Raw genomic sequence first — 17,875 nt, forward strand, 5'->3', positions numbered from 1 at the left:
GTATACAGTAAACTTTAACTTGTTGAGGTAACTAAAAAAAAAAACCATTTCATACAAATTTTTTAGTGTGTCCTTAAATGAAAGCTTACCGACGCAAATTCTGCAGCACTGTCCTGGCACTTTGACCTTATTGGAGCAGGTGAGCGTCGAGCAGGACTCAGTGAAGCAGTTGACTTTGCCGAATTCACACTTGCAGGACTTGCATGGGTTGACCACCCACAGCTCACCGTGTGGTACCTCCGCACCCTGGTACTGGCAGGCTTTGGGTTCAGGGTCATCTGCCGAGGTCAAACAGAGGTCAAACAGAGGTCAAACGGATACTAGAGAGATTTCATTTCTCCATTTCATTCTTATTAAACAATTTTGGTTGTGACTTATGGAAAAAGCAAAGTTAATCACTATACTCACTACACCCACTCCCACCAACATTGAGCGGGGAGACAGGGAAAAGAATGTTTATAGTCACGTTGCGAATGGGTGGCCCAAACATTTTTGGCCGGAATTGTAGATAGCTCAGTTGGTATAGCGCCGGCATGATTCATTAAATTTGTCCTTGTTCAACCCAAATTCATTTCAAATTTTCCCAGCCATTCTCCCTTCTGGTTTTTTATTTTGATTTTCTTAGTTTCTGTACATACCTGGGCAACGAGGGCAGCATTCGGTCTCCTCAGCGATGGGATCCTCGCAATCAGCGGCGGCGCAGGCACTTGTTGTGCAAATCTCTGAGCCATCTGAGCATGTGCACGTCTCGCAGGGATCGTCTGGGTTGGTCCAGGACTCACCGCTCTTGTACGGGTCACCTTCGGGAGTTGTGCTGGCGCAGTCTTTAGCGTCTTCTGCGAGAATAGCGGGATGGATGGATGTATTTAAAAAAAAAATTGTTTAAATCTTGCTTTTATAAATCACAAACTAAAAAAATTATTTACAAGGTTCTGTGGCGCAATATGTACATGTAACCAATCAGACCAGAGCCCAATTTCATAGCGCTGCTAAACGGTAAGCAAATTTTAATGCTTACTGTAGCAGAAAAAATGTGCTAAGGTGTAGTGTATTTCACAGGTTAGTAAGAAAATTAGGGGGCCACCTTGCATGTTCACCATTGATTTGCATTGTGACACCGTTCAATTTCGTGCAGTAAGCACCGGAAGGTTGGCATGCTTTTTCGTGTGCTTACGGTTAGACTTGTATGAAATGGAAATTGCACAGTAAGCATACAATCAGACGTTACGTAGCACTATGAAATTGGGCCGAGGAACACTGGGCGAACCCCTTCTCTTTTTGATACAATGTAAGTCCACAACACATGACCTCCTAGCCAAGATTCCAAGAGGATCAGGAAGAAACCAACCAAGTACCAAGTACATGGGACCAACAGCTTAATGCCCCATATGAAGGATGAAGGATCCAGCATTAATGATTAAGTGTCTTGCTTAAGGACACAAGGTTAGCGTCACGACCAGAACTCGAACCCACACTCTGCTGAACAGAAACACCAGAGCTTGAGTCGGGTATTCTTCTGCCCTGTGAATTAAGCTCCCGGTCACATTTCATAAAATAGCATCACTTGACAACTTCAAGAGGGAACTAAAGGAAAACGTCACACTTAACTCACATAGACTTACATTAGGTTTAATTTAACTGCAAGTATTTCATATTCTTCATTTTCAATTGTGCAATGTTTTCTTTTCGTGTAGGCGCCTTGATTGGTTTTCTGGAGAAGTGTCCATTATAAATCAATATTATTATTACTCGTATTCTTTCAGCCCAAAAACAAATTCTGTATTGATTGTTACCTTTGCACTTCCTGCAGCATTCTCCTGCGATGCGGACTTTGTCGTTGCATGTGAGTGTTGGACAGACCTCTGCGTCGCAGTCTACTCTACCGTTGGTGCAGCTGCATGACTTGCAGGGTGACACTTGCCATGTATCTCCGTGGGCCTTGGTGTCGTCGCCATGCTTGCAGGACTTGGGAGAGGGTACACCTTTATGGGGGATAGTTTCAAAGAGGTAAAGTCATGACTGTGAGAAGAGTCCAGAGCGTTCTAAAGTACACTCAATAATAATAATAACAATAATAATAATATGACCATGTTCCTGAGAAAGTTGTAGAGACCAACCAGGTCAAAATCCTCTGGGACTTCAACATTCAGACTGATCATGTTATAGAATAAAGCTGTCCAGATGTTTAATTCATCGATAAGACATAGAAGATGTGTCATCTCATTGACGTAGCTGAGCCTGGAGATACAAGGGTAGCTTTCAAGGAGATGGAAGAGATTCAAAAGTACCAAGACCTGGCCAGGGAACTTTGTAAGATTTGGCAGGTGAAAGTGGTTGTTGGCGCACTTGGCATCATTCCGAAAGGCTTTCAAAGCATTTGGGAAAAATCTAGATGGGGGACAACTGTGAGAGTAGATCTGTTACAGAAGGCGATACTTCTGGGAACACCAAGGATCCTGTCAAAGACCCTTGAGATCGAAGGCTACAGGATGTAGCCCAACTTGTGGAGTTACCGGCACAAAGGAAAATATGATCTTTCTTTTGCATGATTGTGATAAAGTGAAATAATTATACAACACTTGTAAAGTGAGACTTCTGCTGATCAGAACACCAAAACTTGAGTCCTTTGCGCTTGACGCTTGGCTACCACATGCCGCATGATGATCTTAAAAAAAAGCTTGACAAAAACTACTCACCTGGACATTGAGGGCAGCATTCTCCATCCACATTGACGGGATTCTGGCACGCTGGATCAGGGCAAAGTTTGTCTACGCAGATCTCGGTACCCTCAAAGCATTCACATGTTGTGCAATCTCCTGGCTGCCAGGTCTCACCGTGCTTGTACTCTGTGCCTTCCTCGACGAGACATTTGGGAATGTCATCTGGAGAAGAAAAGATATATCTCGAAGTATTATAAATAGCATCATACTATTCCACTTAATTACATTTGTCGAAAAGTATCATAATACTAATCAATCTTTTGACTTCATTACAAATAGATCTGGGTAAATCTCAACATGATTCCGACCCCAGACGACTAGAAAGAGATATATTTATTTTAAGTATGATGTTCTTGGGATATCTCTGTTGCAGTTAATGGTGGCTCAATCACAAAATAGGTCATCGGCAACAGGAAAGTGCTAGTGCTGGGGGGGGGGGGAGATAAAAAAACACTTAACTTCTGGTTTAAAAGCAGCATATCTTACCTGGGCATCTCATACAGCACTCGTCTCCAACCTCCTCTGGATCCTCACATGTCAGTTCAGGGCACGTGTCTGTCTCGCACAGCTTGTTACCAGACTCACAGGTACATGTCCTGCACGGTCCCTTGGGCCAAGACTGGCCTGAGACGTACTCTACGCCACTCTTGAGTTGACAGGTCTTGGGCTGTGGATCAGCTAATGGAAGTCAACAGAAAGAAAAAATAATGTATTTATCCTTGTGGTCAGAAGGCTCGCAGAAGAAAAGAAAAAATGGAATCATGCATCGCGACTTCAAACAAAACAAAAAAGTTCCTTTCTAACTTGTGATATACACTTGACAAAAGCCGGGAATTCCCTGCTTTGGTAAGCGCCTATTCTTTGATTACGGTTAGCAGAGCCATGAAATTGCGACCAAATAGTCAGGCTTCACGACATTCAACCTACCTGGACATTGAGGGCAGCATTTGCCCCTACTATCCAATAAAAATGTATGACCAGTGCCTGTCTTTATCATTGCAGATAGTAGACAGGGAACCAGACTAATATCTATGTACATACATGTACCACTGTAACCCTTTGAATGGAAGCTTTCATCACTGCATGTTTAACCAATGAAATCATTGGGCCTGTAAGACCAGTGCCTGTACTTAACCTTGCGGGTAAAGACGAGGGACCAGTCTACATGACATTCAACCTACCTGGACAACGAGGGCAGCATTTGCCCTCATCTCTAACCGGTGATGAGCAGGTGAGAGCGGGGCAGCTGAGGGCTTCACACGAGGTGGTTCCATCGATACAGACGCATGTTGTGCAGTCACCCTCCTTCCAGTCCTCAGTGTGCTTATGCTTAGCACCGTCCTTTCCTGTGCACGATTTGAAGTCATCTGGCAGGAAGAGGTGGGTAAGAGTAATTAATATTAATAATTAATAGTAATTATAATAGGTCGTTGGTTCGAATCCCACTCTAGTCAATTCTTTGTTAAACCCCAAAACTCAGTAATTATAATAATAACAAGACTTGGCAGTTAAAAATGAAAGTAGTCCTTGTGGTGGTTAGAGCACTTGGCACAATTTTAAAAGTTCTAGGGAAATATCTAGACAAAATGGCGACAGGTGACAGGGCCTTTTCTGTTGCTGCTCCCCGGTTATGAAATAGTTTACCTGTCCGAACCAGGAACTCCAACAGTGTCCCAGCCTTCAAACAGGCTCTCAAGACCCACCTTTTCTCCTAGTCTCTAGCTTGTTGACAGCGTCTTTGTTTCTTTCTTGTTTTCCTTCTTTCTTCAGCACCTTGTATCCTTTGGCAATTTGGCAATACAGTTCCCCCTTTTGATTTCTTGTTTTATGTCTTATTTAGATGTACCTAAAGGGACTGCTCTTTTGGATAGTGATTTGGTTCGCTTTTGGGCAATCCCTAGGCTTCTGTTTGCTTTTTGTTTTTGATTTGTCTCTAATTTTGTTTTCCTAATGTTTTTATACATTTCTATTTTTTGTTGCTTTTTTGTTGTTGATGTTTTCAAAGCCTGAATAAATAAATAAATAAACAACTAAATAAACATAAACGTACCAACGCAGACTTTGCAGCATTGACCCTTGACCTTTACAGGATCTGAGCAGCTCAGTACGGGGCAGCTCTCTGTCTTGCACTCCATCTTGGCATTGTTGCACTGGCAGGTCTTGCATGGTCCGTCGTCGTACCATTCTCCATGCTGGAATTCTTCACCATCCATTACGCAGGTCTCAAATGGCTTGTCACCTTCAGAGCAAAAAAGACAGTTACAAGTGGTTTGTAATTTGATTTGAAACTATGTCGGGTGTAAAAGATAAAAAAGTCACTAGCTTGGGGGAAACAACTGTGCTGAGAAAATAACTCCGCGAGGAAGAATACCATTTTTGATGCACAAGTATGCATTACGCGAAAATATTTGGCGCGTAATGAAGAAGTTTAGTTAAATTTCTTACATGATTGGTTCGTGAATCCCTTTAGCGGTAAAAGAAATTTGAACAAGTGACACAGCTCAAAGCCAAAACACAAGTTGCCTCAGGGACATTGGGAATTATCTGTGCTTAAATTTTTTTGACAATCAAGGTCTCCTCGTAGAAAACATGGTCAAGAACACATAGGGAGCACGTTCATTCCTTGTCACTGCATGGAACGTGTGGAATAGTTCTCCTTTTACCACATCAGGACTGCTGATACAACATCATCATTCAAAACTGCTCTAAAAACTCATCTCTTTGAAGTAAATATTGACCAGTGATATCATATTTGTTCTTGTGTCATGAGCAAGTGTCATGAGTGCCTTTTATAGGCGGATAATGCCTCTTTACAAGTCTTCCGTAATATTATCTTAATTATCATCTTCATGCTTAATTACCTGGGCACTGCTTGCAGCATTGTCCCGGCACGGTGATAGGGTTACTGCAGTCTGGTGATGGGCAGTTGAGCTCGTTGCAATCTGTCTGTCCGTTGTTGCATCTGCATGTCTTGCAGTCTCCTTCGTTCCATTTCTCGCCGTGAGGGTGCTTCTCGCCGTGTGGGTGCTCCACATCGACTGGTGTCACGCAAGCTTGTGCGTCCTCTGTCAAATCAATAACAAAAGGGTTGTTACTTGGTAACGAGCAATGGCTGTTGATAGTATAAAACATTGTGAGAAACGGATCCCTCTGAAGTAATGTAATTTTCCACTACAATATTTGAATTTGATTTTGAGACCTCAGAGTTTGATTTTGATGTATCGAAATCAAGCATCTGAAAGCATACAACTTCGTGTGAAAGGGTGTTTTTTTCTTCCATTACTATCTCGCAAGACCAATTGAGTTCCAATTTTCACAGGTTTGTTATTATGTGCCCATGTTGAAATACACCAAGTGAGAAGACTGGTCTTTGACAATTACCAAAGGTGTATAGTGTCTTTAAAGGAGCAAATCTCACCACATAAAGTTGCCAGAATGTGAAAATCATTACAAAAGAAACACACATACCCAGACTCTGGTAACAAGAGTAAAACAATAGAATTGACATGATTGAGCAAGAGTATATGGACTATAAAGGGGGTAACCCTGTTTCAGCCCCAGGAGTAGGTGGCAACAGCCCCTGGACAAAAAAGTTGATTGTGACCCACACCTTAGAGTGGCCTTCAGGCTTTGTGTGTCAGGCAAATTGCAAAAAAAAAATGGGGAAAAAAAATAAGGAGGTTTACCAGGGCATCTCATGCAGCATTCTCCGTCCACCTTAATGGGGTCGGTGCAGTCCAGGGCGTCACATGGTGGCGATTCACAATCCACTCTACCGTCGTTGCACATGCAGTATTTACACTCGTCCTTCTCCCAGCGTTCGCCGTGCTGATAGATTTCTCCCTTGACGGTACAGTTCTTGGGCTCCTCCACAGCCTTGGTCTCTGTTGGGATTCAAATAAAAAATTCATATTTAGTTCTGTGTAATTTTGGTTGTCCCGCTCAGAATTGTATGCATGCAAGGCTAGTATTTTAACTTTTGTTGCTTGAAAGTCACGACCTGGTTCAAAAGTTATAAAGTAGAAACACTAAGAAATAATGCGTAGCACAAAAGTAGCTATGAAATTTCAATAGCAACTTTCTTAATTGACAATTATCCTACCATCGGGAGAGAAGCTTGTAATAAATTTCTTTTTAAAGTAGCAGTTGTAAAATTTTCAAATAATTTTTTTTAACTGACAAATTTACAACCATAAGGAGAGAAGCTTGAAAAAAAATGAAAAAAGTAGCAGTTGTGAAATTTCAAAACCAAATTTTTTAATAGACCTTATGCATTGACGTCATCCAGCCACCATCTTTGAGGTCAAACGGTGACGAAACAATCAAAACACACATAGATTGGCCAATGAACAACCTCCTTTTGACCTCAAGGCGAGGGCGCCGTACTGAAATGATGCATGTGCATAAGGTCTATTGACAAATATCCTACCTACATGTACGTCAGAGAACTTTAACCAAAAAAAAAGCAGCATAAACTTCCAAATCTCCTTTTTCTAAATGCCAAAATATCCTACCATAGTGAGAGAAGCTTGAAATGGAAAAAATAAAAAAACAGTCATAAAAGTTTATAATAAACTTTTTTAATTGACAAAACAAAAAAAATTCTTACCAGGATCTGGGCAGACAGCACAGCATTGGTTTGCAGGTACCACTGGCTCTTCACAGCTAACAGTAGGGCATGACTGCGTGTTGCAGGCAATGTTGCCGTTGTTGCACTCGCAGGTCTCGCAGTCGTCCACACGCCATGTCTCTAGGTGGGCACGTTGGTCACGGTTGCCATCCAACACGCATGGTGACATATCCTCTGTGGAGATAAATAATAATAATAATACCAATAATAATAATAATAATATTACTAATAATATATTTGATTTGAGGCAACACCATGGGTGTGTCTACTTGCCAGGTCTTTAAAGAACTGTCTCGCTTTATATTCTATTACCGCGGAGTAGATTTTCGTAATCCGGGAGACTTCTTTGTTCGGAAAAGAACTGTCCTGCTTTCTTAACTACTACCTGGGTGGAAGGCAGAAAATCTGCCGGGACTACTCTTTTAGTTTTTTAGTGGATCGTTATCAACTTCACTACCGCAGAGTGAGTTCTGTAAAGGTCTTTATAAGAACTTACTCCACGGTAGTTTCCTGGTTAAAAACAGAGAAATCACATCTCTGGACTACCTGTCCAAGACCCACTCTTACCTGGACATTTCTCACAGCATTCACCCTCAACGAGAACAGGGTCGTCACAGTTTGTGCGTGGGCATTCCTCCCTCTGGCAATGGATGTCACCGTCGGCACACGTGCACATCGTGCATTCATCTGGGTGCCAGAATGCACCGTTCTTGAACTTGTCGTGGCCAGATCGGCAGGCCTGGAGCGGAAGAACACCTGTTGAGACCAGATTGTTTTTATTTTATAAATTACGAACCTGGTAAAAATACCATATTACTTAAACTAAAATGATCTTTACTGTCCAAATTTGTTATAATAAAATTATCATGTGGATGTTTGTTCTTGGAGGTGAAACTGAAACCAGGGCCAAATTTCATAGCGCTGCTTAATGGTAAGCAAATTTGCGTGCTTACTGTAGCAGAAAAATTTGCTTAAGCTTTAGCGTATTTCACAGGTTAGCAGAAAAATTGGTCTATTTAAAAAGGATTCAGAGATTGTTTACCTTCACACACCAAACAGCATTCACCCTCCAGATAAACCGGTTCGCTGCAATCGAGGTCTGGGCAGCTCTGGGCATCACACGTCAGCTGGCTGTTGTCGCATTGGCAGTCGATGCAGACATTCTCGCTCCATTTCACTCCGTGTTCATACACGTCACCGTCCACCTCACAGGATTGGGTGTTTTCTGTTTAACAACAAACAAAAGTTGCATTGTATTTCAAACGGATGATAAATTAATGATCTTTTGTTTGAAAAATAAATGCATAATTGTAGGCTTCAATGAACATATCATAAAGAGTACAATAATTGGTTTTAAATTCATTCCAATCCTGGGATTTTCAAGGGGCAGATCATAAAATAAAGTTGTTAGTGGACGTTTTACATTAATATTCTCACAAACATGCATCTTTCAATCCTGCTGAGAAAAAAAGAAGAGATACATTTTCTCTTAGGGTTTAAATGATAAAACCATGTTCTCATTTTGACTCTAGACTCTTCTCATATTGATTCTGGTCACATAAATAAAATCCCCCTCATAAGACATAAGAAGACATAAGAAAACTTTATTGATCTTCAAAAGAAGAAATTGCATTGCTCACACAAGTTTTTAAAAACACACCAAATGTGAAAATGAAACAACAAGCAAATACAAAAATAGCACAAGATACACGCACAAGGATTAAGACTAAAAAAAATATTCTGAGCTACAAGAAGTCCCTGCAGTCTTGTAGATATTTCCCCCAAATTTAAGTCCTGTGATCAATGCAAACCGGCTGCAAGTCCTACCTGGGCACTCCATGCAGCATGAACCCTCGACGTCCACAGGGTCCTCACAGGTCAGCTCTGGGCACAGTTTGGTCTTGCAATCCCAGTCACCATCGTTGCACGTACACTTCTTGCAGTTGCTGGTGCGGTAGAACCAACCGTGTTTGAACGTTCGGCCAAAGTAAGTGCAGGTGTCCAACGGCTCATCTCCTGAATGGGTGAAGAAACCAAAACATGTTTAGTTCTTTCTAAAAAAAACAAAATCCTGCTAATGATATCGACGTTTTAAAAATTCCATCACACAGTGACTCTCATGGTGCTCCCAACATTTTTTCTTCTACTACTTTCTTGCAACTTTTAAACGACTGGATTTGGCTTTGGATTTGGCTCAAGCTAGCTTGGCCCCGACGGTTGCTTTGACAATTGTGCGTGCTTTGGGTATACGCACACAGGGCTCATTAGCGCTCTGGTCGCTGGGCTTAAAACTCCTTTAAACTTTTTCAGCTCTCTGGGGAGCATACAACATGGGCAACCGTAGCGCTCCAGAGGCTTTTTCATACACAATATCAAACTCTACCCTCGCAGGTAACCATTTAATCAAAATCCCCAATGATACTCGAATGATTTGATTTTTTTTTTTGTACCTTTGCATTGCTCACAGCATTGTCCGACATCCTCTGTCTCCTCGCATGTCAATTCCGGGCACACTGAGTGGTCACATGACACTGTGTCGTCGTTGCAGGTGCAGTCAGAGCATTTGGAGGCTGCCCAGGTGGAGCCGTGCTCGTACATTGTGTTGTTGAAGGTACAGGCTTCGGCATTTGCTGATGAGGGGAGAAAAAAAAACAGTAATATAATAATAGACCCGTCACACGACGCTAAACGCTGCACCATAGACGTTGAGCTTGTTGCAAAAAAGAACAATTATCGTCTAATCATTTTCCTCCTATGACCCCCAGTGAGGCTGTATTTGACCCCAGTGAGGCTTAATGCTGTGTTTTTTGACAGCATGGAAATAAATGTGAACTGTGATGAATTTCTGAAGCCTGAATTTGTATCTACTCACATGGGCAGACAGGACAGCACTCTCCTTCAACGTCGACCGGATCTCCTTCGCAGGTCAAGCGAGGGCAGACCTTGAATTTACAGACAGTAACGCTGTCCTCGCAGGTGCACACCTTGCATTCGTCCAGCTCCCACCATTCTCCGTCTTTATACTCGCGGTTTTTGTGCACACAGGGACCCTTGGTCTCTGCCGGTTCACCTGTCAATAATAAAATTATAATATTCAGTATCGATCAAAGTTCCTTAAAGCCACTGGACACGTTTGGTAATTGTCAAAGACCAGTATTCTCCCTTGGAGCAAGACACTTAACCATGATTGTTTCGTAAAAGTTAGGAAGGTATGTGCTGTCTGCTCTACCAGCCAGGCTTCTGATGGATGATACCCAAGCTTAGATCCCTATGGACTGTAAAAGAGGCTACCCCTGTTTCAGCCCCAAGGAGTAGGTGGCAAAATAGTTGATTTGTAGCCCACACCTTGAAGTGGCCTTCAGGCCTTGTCTGTGTCTGTTGTCTTGCATAAACATGTTTGCATTTTGTAATGATTCTGTTCTTTAACCAATTTGTATATTGATGTATTGAAACTTTTTATCCTAACATCTGGCTGGTCCAGATTTTGCTCGCCTTTTGAAGAATTTAGAAATTTTGTAAACATGTCATTATTTTTTAGTATTGCTATGTAATGCTACCTACAATATGCTGTGTTTTAAACAGAAAACAAATAAAATAATAATAATTATAATAAAAAAATAAAAATCAAACTAACCTGCACACATGTCACAGCAATCTCCTTCCACCGGAATGGTGTCGGTGCATGTAGGCTCAGGGCAGACTCGGGTGTCGCATGTAATGTCTCCATCAAGGCATGAGCAACGCTCACAGTCGCTGACTGTCCATTGCTCTCCATGAAGATACTCTGTACCGCTCTTATCGACACAAGACTCTGTGTCCTCTGGAATAAAGAACGAGCAGGAGAGGGATTAGGACACATTGGATTTGATATTAATAGTAAACATAATAATAGTGGCTTCTTATATAGCGCGCATATCCGTCACTCAGTGACCCTCAAGGCGCTTTAGCAGATACTACTTTCCTGCAAGGTGTGTGAGACTACGTTTTGGATTATGAGACCTGCTGTGTGGCACAATATGCTGCCTATCAAACCAGGAAGATCAGATCAGAAAATAGAATTAGCCGTTGCAAAACTGCTTTACCAATCAAGAGGACCTAGGTATAAATGCCCAAACCATTGAATTTAGTACATGAAAACATTAACATCTGAACCAGTTGAAAAGATCGACTGCTACAGTTTCTTGGTTTCATACGTCTATCTTGTCATGAGCCAAACCCAATGCAAATGTTACGTTTAAGTTTACCTGTCTGAAACCTAACCTCATTAAATCAGCCTAAATTTGCTCCTATTATGTGTCTATTTGGTTTGGTGCAACTCTGGAGCGCCTGTCTGAACTGGGTGTTAGAGAGGAATTGGGTGCAAACTTCTTCTGATAGCGCCCTCTTTTGAATCATCCTCAATTATTCAGCTCGTGTAAACAGAATCTAGGGCACACAAATTTCCCTGGGACATCTGCACTTTACCAACTGATCTACATGTATATAGCCCCAATGTTAGCAGTCTTCTTGTTTGTTTATGTTGGAAGAAAGGGGGCAGCCAAATTAAATATGGCAACCAACGTTTGCATTTCGAAACTCAAAATATTGCTTCTGCTAACCTTCACACAATGGGCAGCACTCTCCTGTGCTGACCTGGAACCCTTCGCACGTGAGTTCTGGGCACTTGACTGCCTTACAACGGACGGTACCATCATGACACAAGCACGTCTGGCATAGGTCCGGGTTCCATCGGTAGCTGTGGGGGTAGTGGTTGTTCTTGTATGTGCAGTCTCGGGTCGGTCTCACATCTGCGGAATGAAGGGACGCATTCATAAAACACTTGTACTTAACAATGAGACTGAATAGTTGGGGTGTCTATTCTCCTCATTGAAACTCTGCACTTTTTGAAACAAAAAAGGGGTGAGGGTGTTTTGAATGGTCTGAGTTGATGTGAGTGCAGCTGAAAAACATCACCTCTGACCAATAAAAAACACAGATATGGAAAGCTTACTTTCGGTCATCTGCATGCAGTGTCCACTGTACATGTACATGCATGTACTGTTGGTGTAGAATTTGACTGTGTATCTCTATGTGAAATGAATGTAGGTGAAAGGTGATTATGGACGGGGATTGACCAAGGCTAGACGCCACTCTCTGGCGTTATTCACGAGCCTCAAAGTGTGATGTCAGGGCCCAATTTAATAGCACTGCTTACCGCCGAATTCTGCGCTTACGGTCAACGTGCTCTGCTTACGCCGAATTTCTGTGCTAGCTGTGTAAGCCTAGAATGCCTAGTAACGTGGAGTGTGCAAATGCACAAGCAAAAAACCCCACAGAATTCCCTGCTTCTGCAAGCACCGATTCTGTTGTATAGGCTACTCTTACCTGGACATTGAGGGCAGCATTTTCCTTCCTGCTTGTTTGGGTTCTCACACTCTAGCGTTGGGCAGTCCTGCACATCACAGCTGGTGCGTCCGTTGTCGCAGAAACAGGTGCGGCACTCATTGTCAGCCCATCTGGTCAGATGATCTTGGGTCTTGTTGTTGACGATACATGGCTTGGCATCCTCTACAGAAAAAAATGAACAGTAAATTGTGGATGTTAGTTTTGCAAAGGAGATAAAGAATAAGCACTTTTTATGCTCAGTACTTTCCGAGTTCTGTGAACAAGAAAATCCATAGGCAAATCACTTAGATGGGATATGAACACAGGACTACTGAGCCAGGCCAATGGCAAGAGGCAGTACGAATCCTTAGCAGCGGATACCACAACGATTTAATAGATGTTTACTTTTGTAGTGGGGATAAAGAATACCATTTGTTTTTACTCTTACACCGATGTATAGCAAGCACTGTATACTCAGTACTTTCCCCGGGCACTTAATCCCCAATGCAAAAAAATAAACCATTGAGTTGTTGCGGTACCCGTTCCTAACACACAGGATGCGAACTGCCTCTAGCCACCAGGCTAGCATTGTGGTCTAGTGGTAAGACATCTACTCTAGCAATGCAAAGGCAGTGGGTTCAAGGTGTTGGTTGTTGAAAAAAAAATTGAACTATGAGTGCAAGCGTGAAACCTTGTGAGCGCAAAAGCTTGCGGGTATGAAGCCTGCTGGCATGCATTTATCTCTGGTTTTAAAAGCCCTACTCGGCAATCTTGGGTATTCCCATATGATTCTATCTTCACTTTCTTATGAATTTGCTCTAACTTATAAAAACTATTTTAAAAAAATGACAAAAACAGACAAATTCACATCCATGATATAAACAAACAGAACATAGATGACTTTTACCTGGGCACACCTTGCAGCATTTTCCTGCCTGCTTCATGGGCTCACCCTCAGTGCACTCAGCAACAGGACAACTCTCGCTGCTACACTTCACTATGCTGTCGTTACAGGTGCACGTGGTGCAATCGTCCACACGCCATTCCTCTTTGTTGGAGTAAGTCTTGTCGTTTTGTTTGCACACAAGGCCGGGGACAACTCCTGTAAAGGAATAAATTGGAAAACATCAAGATTTTCTGCAGGATTGTTTAAAAACTGTGGGGGCCGGGGCATTCTGGACCCGAGTTTTGAAAGTTTGGCTGAAGCATGCTGAATTGAAATGAGGTCATCTATAGTCTAAAGAATTCAGATGTAAGTGGTACATTGTGAAAGCAAGTAATAGACCGATCCATTAAGCTCCGCCCCACTGCGTATTGACCAATAACAACGCAACGAAGGTCCGACAAACAAGGTCCGACATGCGTGCGCATATCTTGGCGTGCGCGGCAGAGTTGGAGAGCCCTACGTGTTCTTGCTCACACGTGCGTCGTGGGCGAAGCCTACTGGATCGGTCATTATTAAAATCTAACTCGCAAATGGCTTATTGAGCAGGAGGATAAATGTTTAGGGAGTCAATGGGTAATTTTCTCTTTACTGTCAAAAGTTGTGAGACTAACTAAGTATTTATGGAAGTTTTTTCACTGTATGGTGTGTGGGAGTTTATTTAGGGTGCGTTCGTTTAGCTTCCCTGGGTCGACCCCGGTCTGCCCGGTGCGTTCGAATAGCCCTGACTTCAATCCAGTGGCTCACCCGGGTCAGCCCCCAGTGCCCTGCTTGTGGAGTGGGTCACTTTGGGGCTGGCCCCAGGTGCATGACGTCACTACGAGATCGGTGAGTGGTCGTTTGTTTAGCTCTAGTCAGGGGCTCACCCGAGTGAGCACCGCGGGGTAGACCCAGGGAAGCTAAACGAACACACCCTTAGATGGGGTACCCCATATAGACCTTTAACCAGCCAGCATGTACCTCATTCAACAGATAGCGCTTGCGCAATGGGTATTTGCGAAAAGGATTATGAGAGTCTTAACTACGTACCGGGGCACACCCTGCAGCATTGCTCCTCATTGGTCTCTGGATCAGTGATGACCATTGGCTCGTTGCACTCAGGCTCTGGACACGTATGCTCAGCGCAGTCCACTGTTCCGTTGGCACAGCTGCAGTAGATGCAGGAACTGGGCTTCCATTCCTCTTTGTGCTTGTAGGAAATTCCCTCAACCAAGCAGGGAAGAGTATCAGCTGTCCAGGAAAGGAAGCAGAAAATAATGCAATTCAAGTGATGTTTGAAGCTTTGCATGGTGTGAAAATAAGAAGCAACTAAATTAACAAAATGAAGTTGGCTCTAAAACTGACATTTCTGCTCTGCATTGATATCTATATCACTGCTACTCACTTTTATGGGTCTCTCGTTTTAATCACCAGAAACAGGCATTATAATCCTCATTCGTTAATCTGATTTTTGGCCTTCTGAAAAACTGTGTTTTAAATAGCCAGAGAAGTCTTATAAAAGCACATACCATCTTCCAAGAGCAAAATATCATTCATGCAGAAAGAAAATAACCCCAATAATAACAACAGCAACTTACTTGGGCACTTCCTGCAGCATTCTCCTTCCACCTTGCGTGAATTGGCGCAGGTCAGGATGGGGCAATTCTCCTCTTGGCATTTGCTCTCTCCGTCCACACAGGTACACGTCGTGCAGACTCCATCCTTGTAGGTCTCGCCATTGTTGAGCACTCCCTTTGGTGTATCGCAGGTCTTGGGGTCACCTTCAATCCACAGAAATAAACAGTGGTGTTAAAGTCACTGGAAACTATTGGTAATTACTCAAAATAATTGTTAGCATAAAAACTTACTTGGTAACAAGCAATGGAAAGTTGTTGATAGTATATAACATTGTGAGAAACGGCTCCCTCGGAAGCACATAGTTTTCGAGAAAGAAGTAAGTTTCCACTAAAATATTTCAATTTGATTTTGAGTCCTCAAAAAACTTCGGAATATTTAAAGGGATGCTGCAGTGAATTAAAACAAAACAGTTAATTTTGCTGTCATTTATTTCTGATATATGTATTGAACCTCAATAAAATGTGTTTTGTTTTTTCCCCGACATATCTCACTTGCGTAATTAGCGAATAAGTCATGCCCCCCCTTTTGTGGATTGTTACCGCCCCCCCTACCATCGACGTCACGTCGGGAATTCAAACATATCGCCAAACAGAGTCTGGTCCCTAACTACACGCGCCTAGGTACCAGGCCACACAGTGCACACGTCTCTATATGCACACAGCCAGGGGGCCCGACGGCTCGGGTTCCCGACATGACATCACGTTTATGTCCCTTTAAGGGGCGGGGTGGGTTCCCCTAATCTCTTTAAACCATTTTTTAAATACTTGCACATTTAATAAAAAAATTAAAACATATTTCAGGTTTAAAAAGTCATGTTTAATCGTTTAAATTACTAAAAAAAACACTGTAGCCACCCTTTAAGAGAAAATAGGTGAACTTACCAGGGCACTTTTCGCAACATTCACCAGGCTCTTGGGTCGGAGTGTCGCATGTGACTACAGGGCAGGTCTGTAACGTGCAGGCGATGTTACCATTATCGCAGCTGCATTGACTGCACTCTGTGGCCTTCCAGCTTGTGCCGTGTTCGTAATCAGTCTCACCGTCCGTACATGGCATAGAGTCATCTGTGTGGGTGGATCAAATGTTTGTCATTAATTATATGGTTTTTCATTTCATCGGCTCAGTCCTATGTTGTTGTTTGTTTAGATGATTTTCCGGTCAAGGTAACTCGGCAAACTCACACAAGGGGATTGGTAGGATTCGAACCCACAACCTAAATGGTCACTATAAGGTGACTATACTGCAATTTCACATCCGTAATGATCAAAAGGTCATTTCGAATTAAAATCAACAAATAAGCGTTTTACTTTATAGATAGTACATGTAGTTGTTTCTTTTTGAAGGCCTTTTGAAGTTACTTTAAAGGCCACTCTGCATCAATAGACTTGATACACCAGGAGCTTTAAAATGTACAAAAGCTATTTTATGAAATCCATACAACTCATAAATGATTTTTTTTGTTTGCCTGTTACCAACCCCCTCCTAAATAAAAACCCTGATGTAATGCATTTCAACAAAGAATAAGATCACTTATAATTTTCTCATGTTCCTTTTCTATCCCCTTCACTAAACAAAACATAAAGATTATCCGACAGGCTGTTTCTGTAAAACCTCACCTTGGCAACGAGGGCAGCATTCACCTTCGATCATGACAAACTCTGTGCATTCGGGCTCTGAGCAAATCTCAGGATCGCAGATGGTGGCTCCATCAACGCACTGGCAGGTGGTGCAGTCGTCTTTCTTCCACGTCTGTCCCTGGGCGAACTCGTAGCCACGGAACTTACAGAATGGTTTTTCTAGTGTAAGAAGAATTTTAAGAATAACTTTGTATATTTATTTTTGTAGTGTTGTGCCTGTGAAGAAATGTGGTACAAATTTTAAAGGAAAAAATAGAATTAGCGGTTGCAAACTGCTAACCAACCAAAAACCAACCCAAAATGCTATGAATGCAAAAAAAACCAGTTATTGGCCTGACGTTTCAGCCAGACGTTTTTCCCGAATACAAAACAAAATTGAAAAATAATGCAACTTTGAATATGGTCAATGCAATACATTGAAAGACAATAGTAAAATGTGATCGTTTGAGGTTACGAACACACAATCTGAGAAGCCAGTTGCAACACTTCTCAGATTCAAATTTTGGAGCATAAAAACTTATTTATTTTGTACATAACCACATTACTTCGAAGTGAAAAGTTTCTCAAAATGCTTTATACTATCGAAAGCTGCTGTAGGCTTCTACCCAAAAGTTTTTTACCACCTTTTTTCAAGAGTGATGACCAAACGTATACGTTCCCTTTAAAGGCAATGGACACTATTGGTAATTATCAAAGACTAGTCTTCTCACTTGCTGTATCTCAACATATGCATAAAATAACAAACCTGTGGAAATTGGAGCTCAATCGGTCATCGAAGTTGAGAGATAATAATGAAAGTAAAAACACCGTTGTCGCACAAAGTTGTGTGCTTTCAGATGCTTGATTTCGAGACTTCAAATTCTAAATCTGAGGTCTTTAAATCAAATTAGTGGAAAACAACTTCTTTCTTGAAAACTACGTCACTTCAGAGGGAGCCGTTTCTCACAACGTTTTTATACTATCA

The 17,875-nt window shown here is 42.2% G+C and overlaps 1 protein-coding gene across 4 annotated transcripts in view; it reads right to left on the reverse strand.

The window, feature by feature from the left end:
- LOC117289004 (zonadhesin-like) overlaps positions 1-17,875 on the reverse strand; it is a 64,353-nt gene that overhangs the window by 11,960 nt on the left and 34,518 nt on the right. For all 4 annotated transcript variants that reach the window (XM_033769897.1, XM_033769895.1, XM_033769894.1 and 1 more), the window contains 23 exons: positions 16,891-17,070; positions 16,156-16,338; positions 15,235-15,417; positions 14,687-14,887; positions 13,622-13,816; positions 12,715-12,897; positions 11,949-12,137; positions 10,985-11,170; positions 10,223-10,420; positions 9,801-9,980; positions 9,178-9,366; positions 8,393-8,575; positions 7,918-8,106; positions 7,330-7,524; positions 6,407-6,604; positions 5,582-5,785; positions 4,771-4,959; positions 3,902-4,087; positions 3,207-3,398; positions 2,697-2,882; positions 1,794-1,982; positions 639-836; positions 90-278 (listed from right to left, as the gene is read on the reverse strand). In XM_033769897.1, the coding sequence (XP_033625788.1) occupies positions 90-278; positions 639-836; positions 1,794-1,982; positions 2,697-2,882; positions 3,207-3,398; positions 3,902-4,087; positions 4,771-4,959; positions 5,582-5,785; positions 6,407-6,604; positions 7,330-7,524; positions 7,918-8,106; positions 8,393-8,575; positions 9,178-9,366; positions 9,801-9,980; positions 10,223-10,420; positions 10,985-11,170; positions 11,949-12,137; positions 12,715-12,897; positions 13,622-13,816; positions 14,687-14,887; positions 15,235-15,417; positions 16,156-16,338; positions 16,891-17,070 (4,365 nt within the window). The remainder of the gene's footprint in view (positions 1-89; positions 279-638; positions 837-1,793; positions 1,983-2,696; positions 2,883-3,206; positions 3,399-3,901; positions 4,088-4,770; positions 4,960-5,581; positions 5,786-6,406; positions 6,605-7,329; positions 7,525-7,917; positions 8,107-8,392; positions 8,576-9,177; positions 9,367-9,800; positions 9,981-10,222; positions 10,421-10,984; positions 11,171-11,948; positions 12,138-12,714; positions 12,898-13,621; positions 13,817-14,686; positions 14,888-15,234; positions 15,418-16,155; positions 16,339-16,890; positions 17,071-17,875) is intronic.

This window comes from Asterias rubens, chromosome 4, assembly GCF_902459465.1.
Source record: "Asterias rubens chromosome 4, eAstRub1.3, whole genome shotgun sequence".
NCBI lineage: Eukaryota > Metazoa > Echinodermata > Asteroidea > Forcipulatida > Asteriidae > Asterias > Asterias rubens.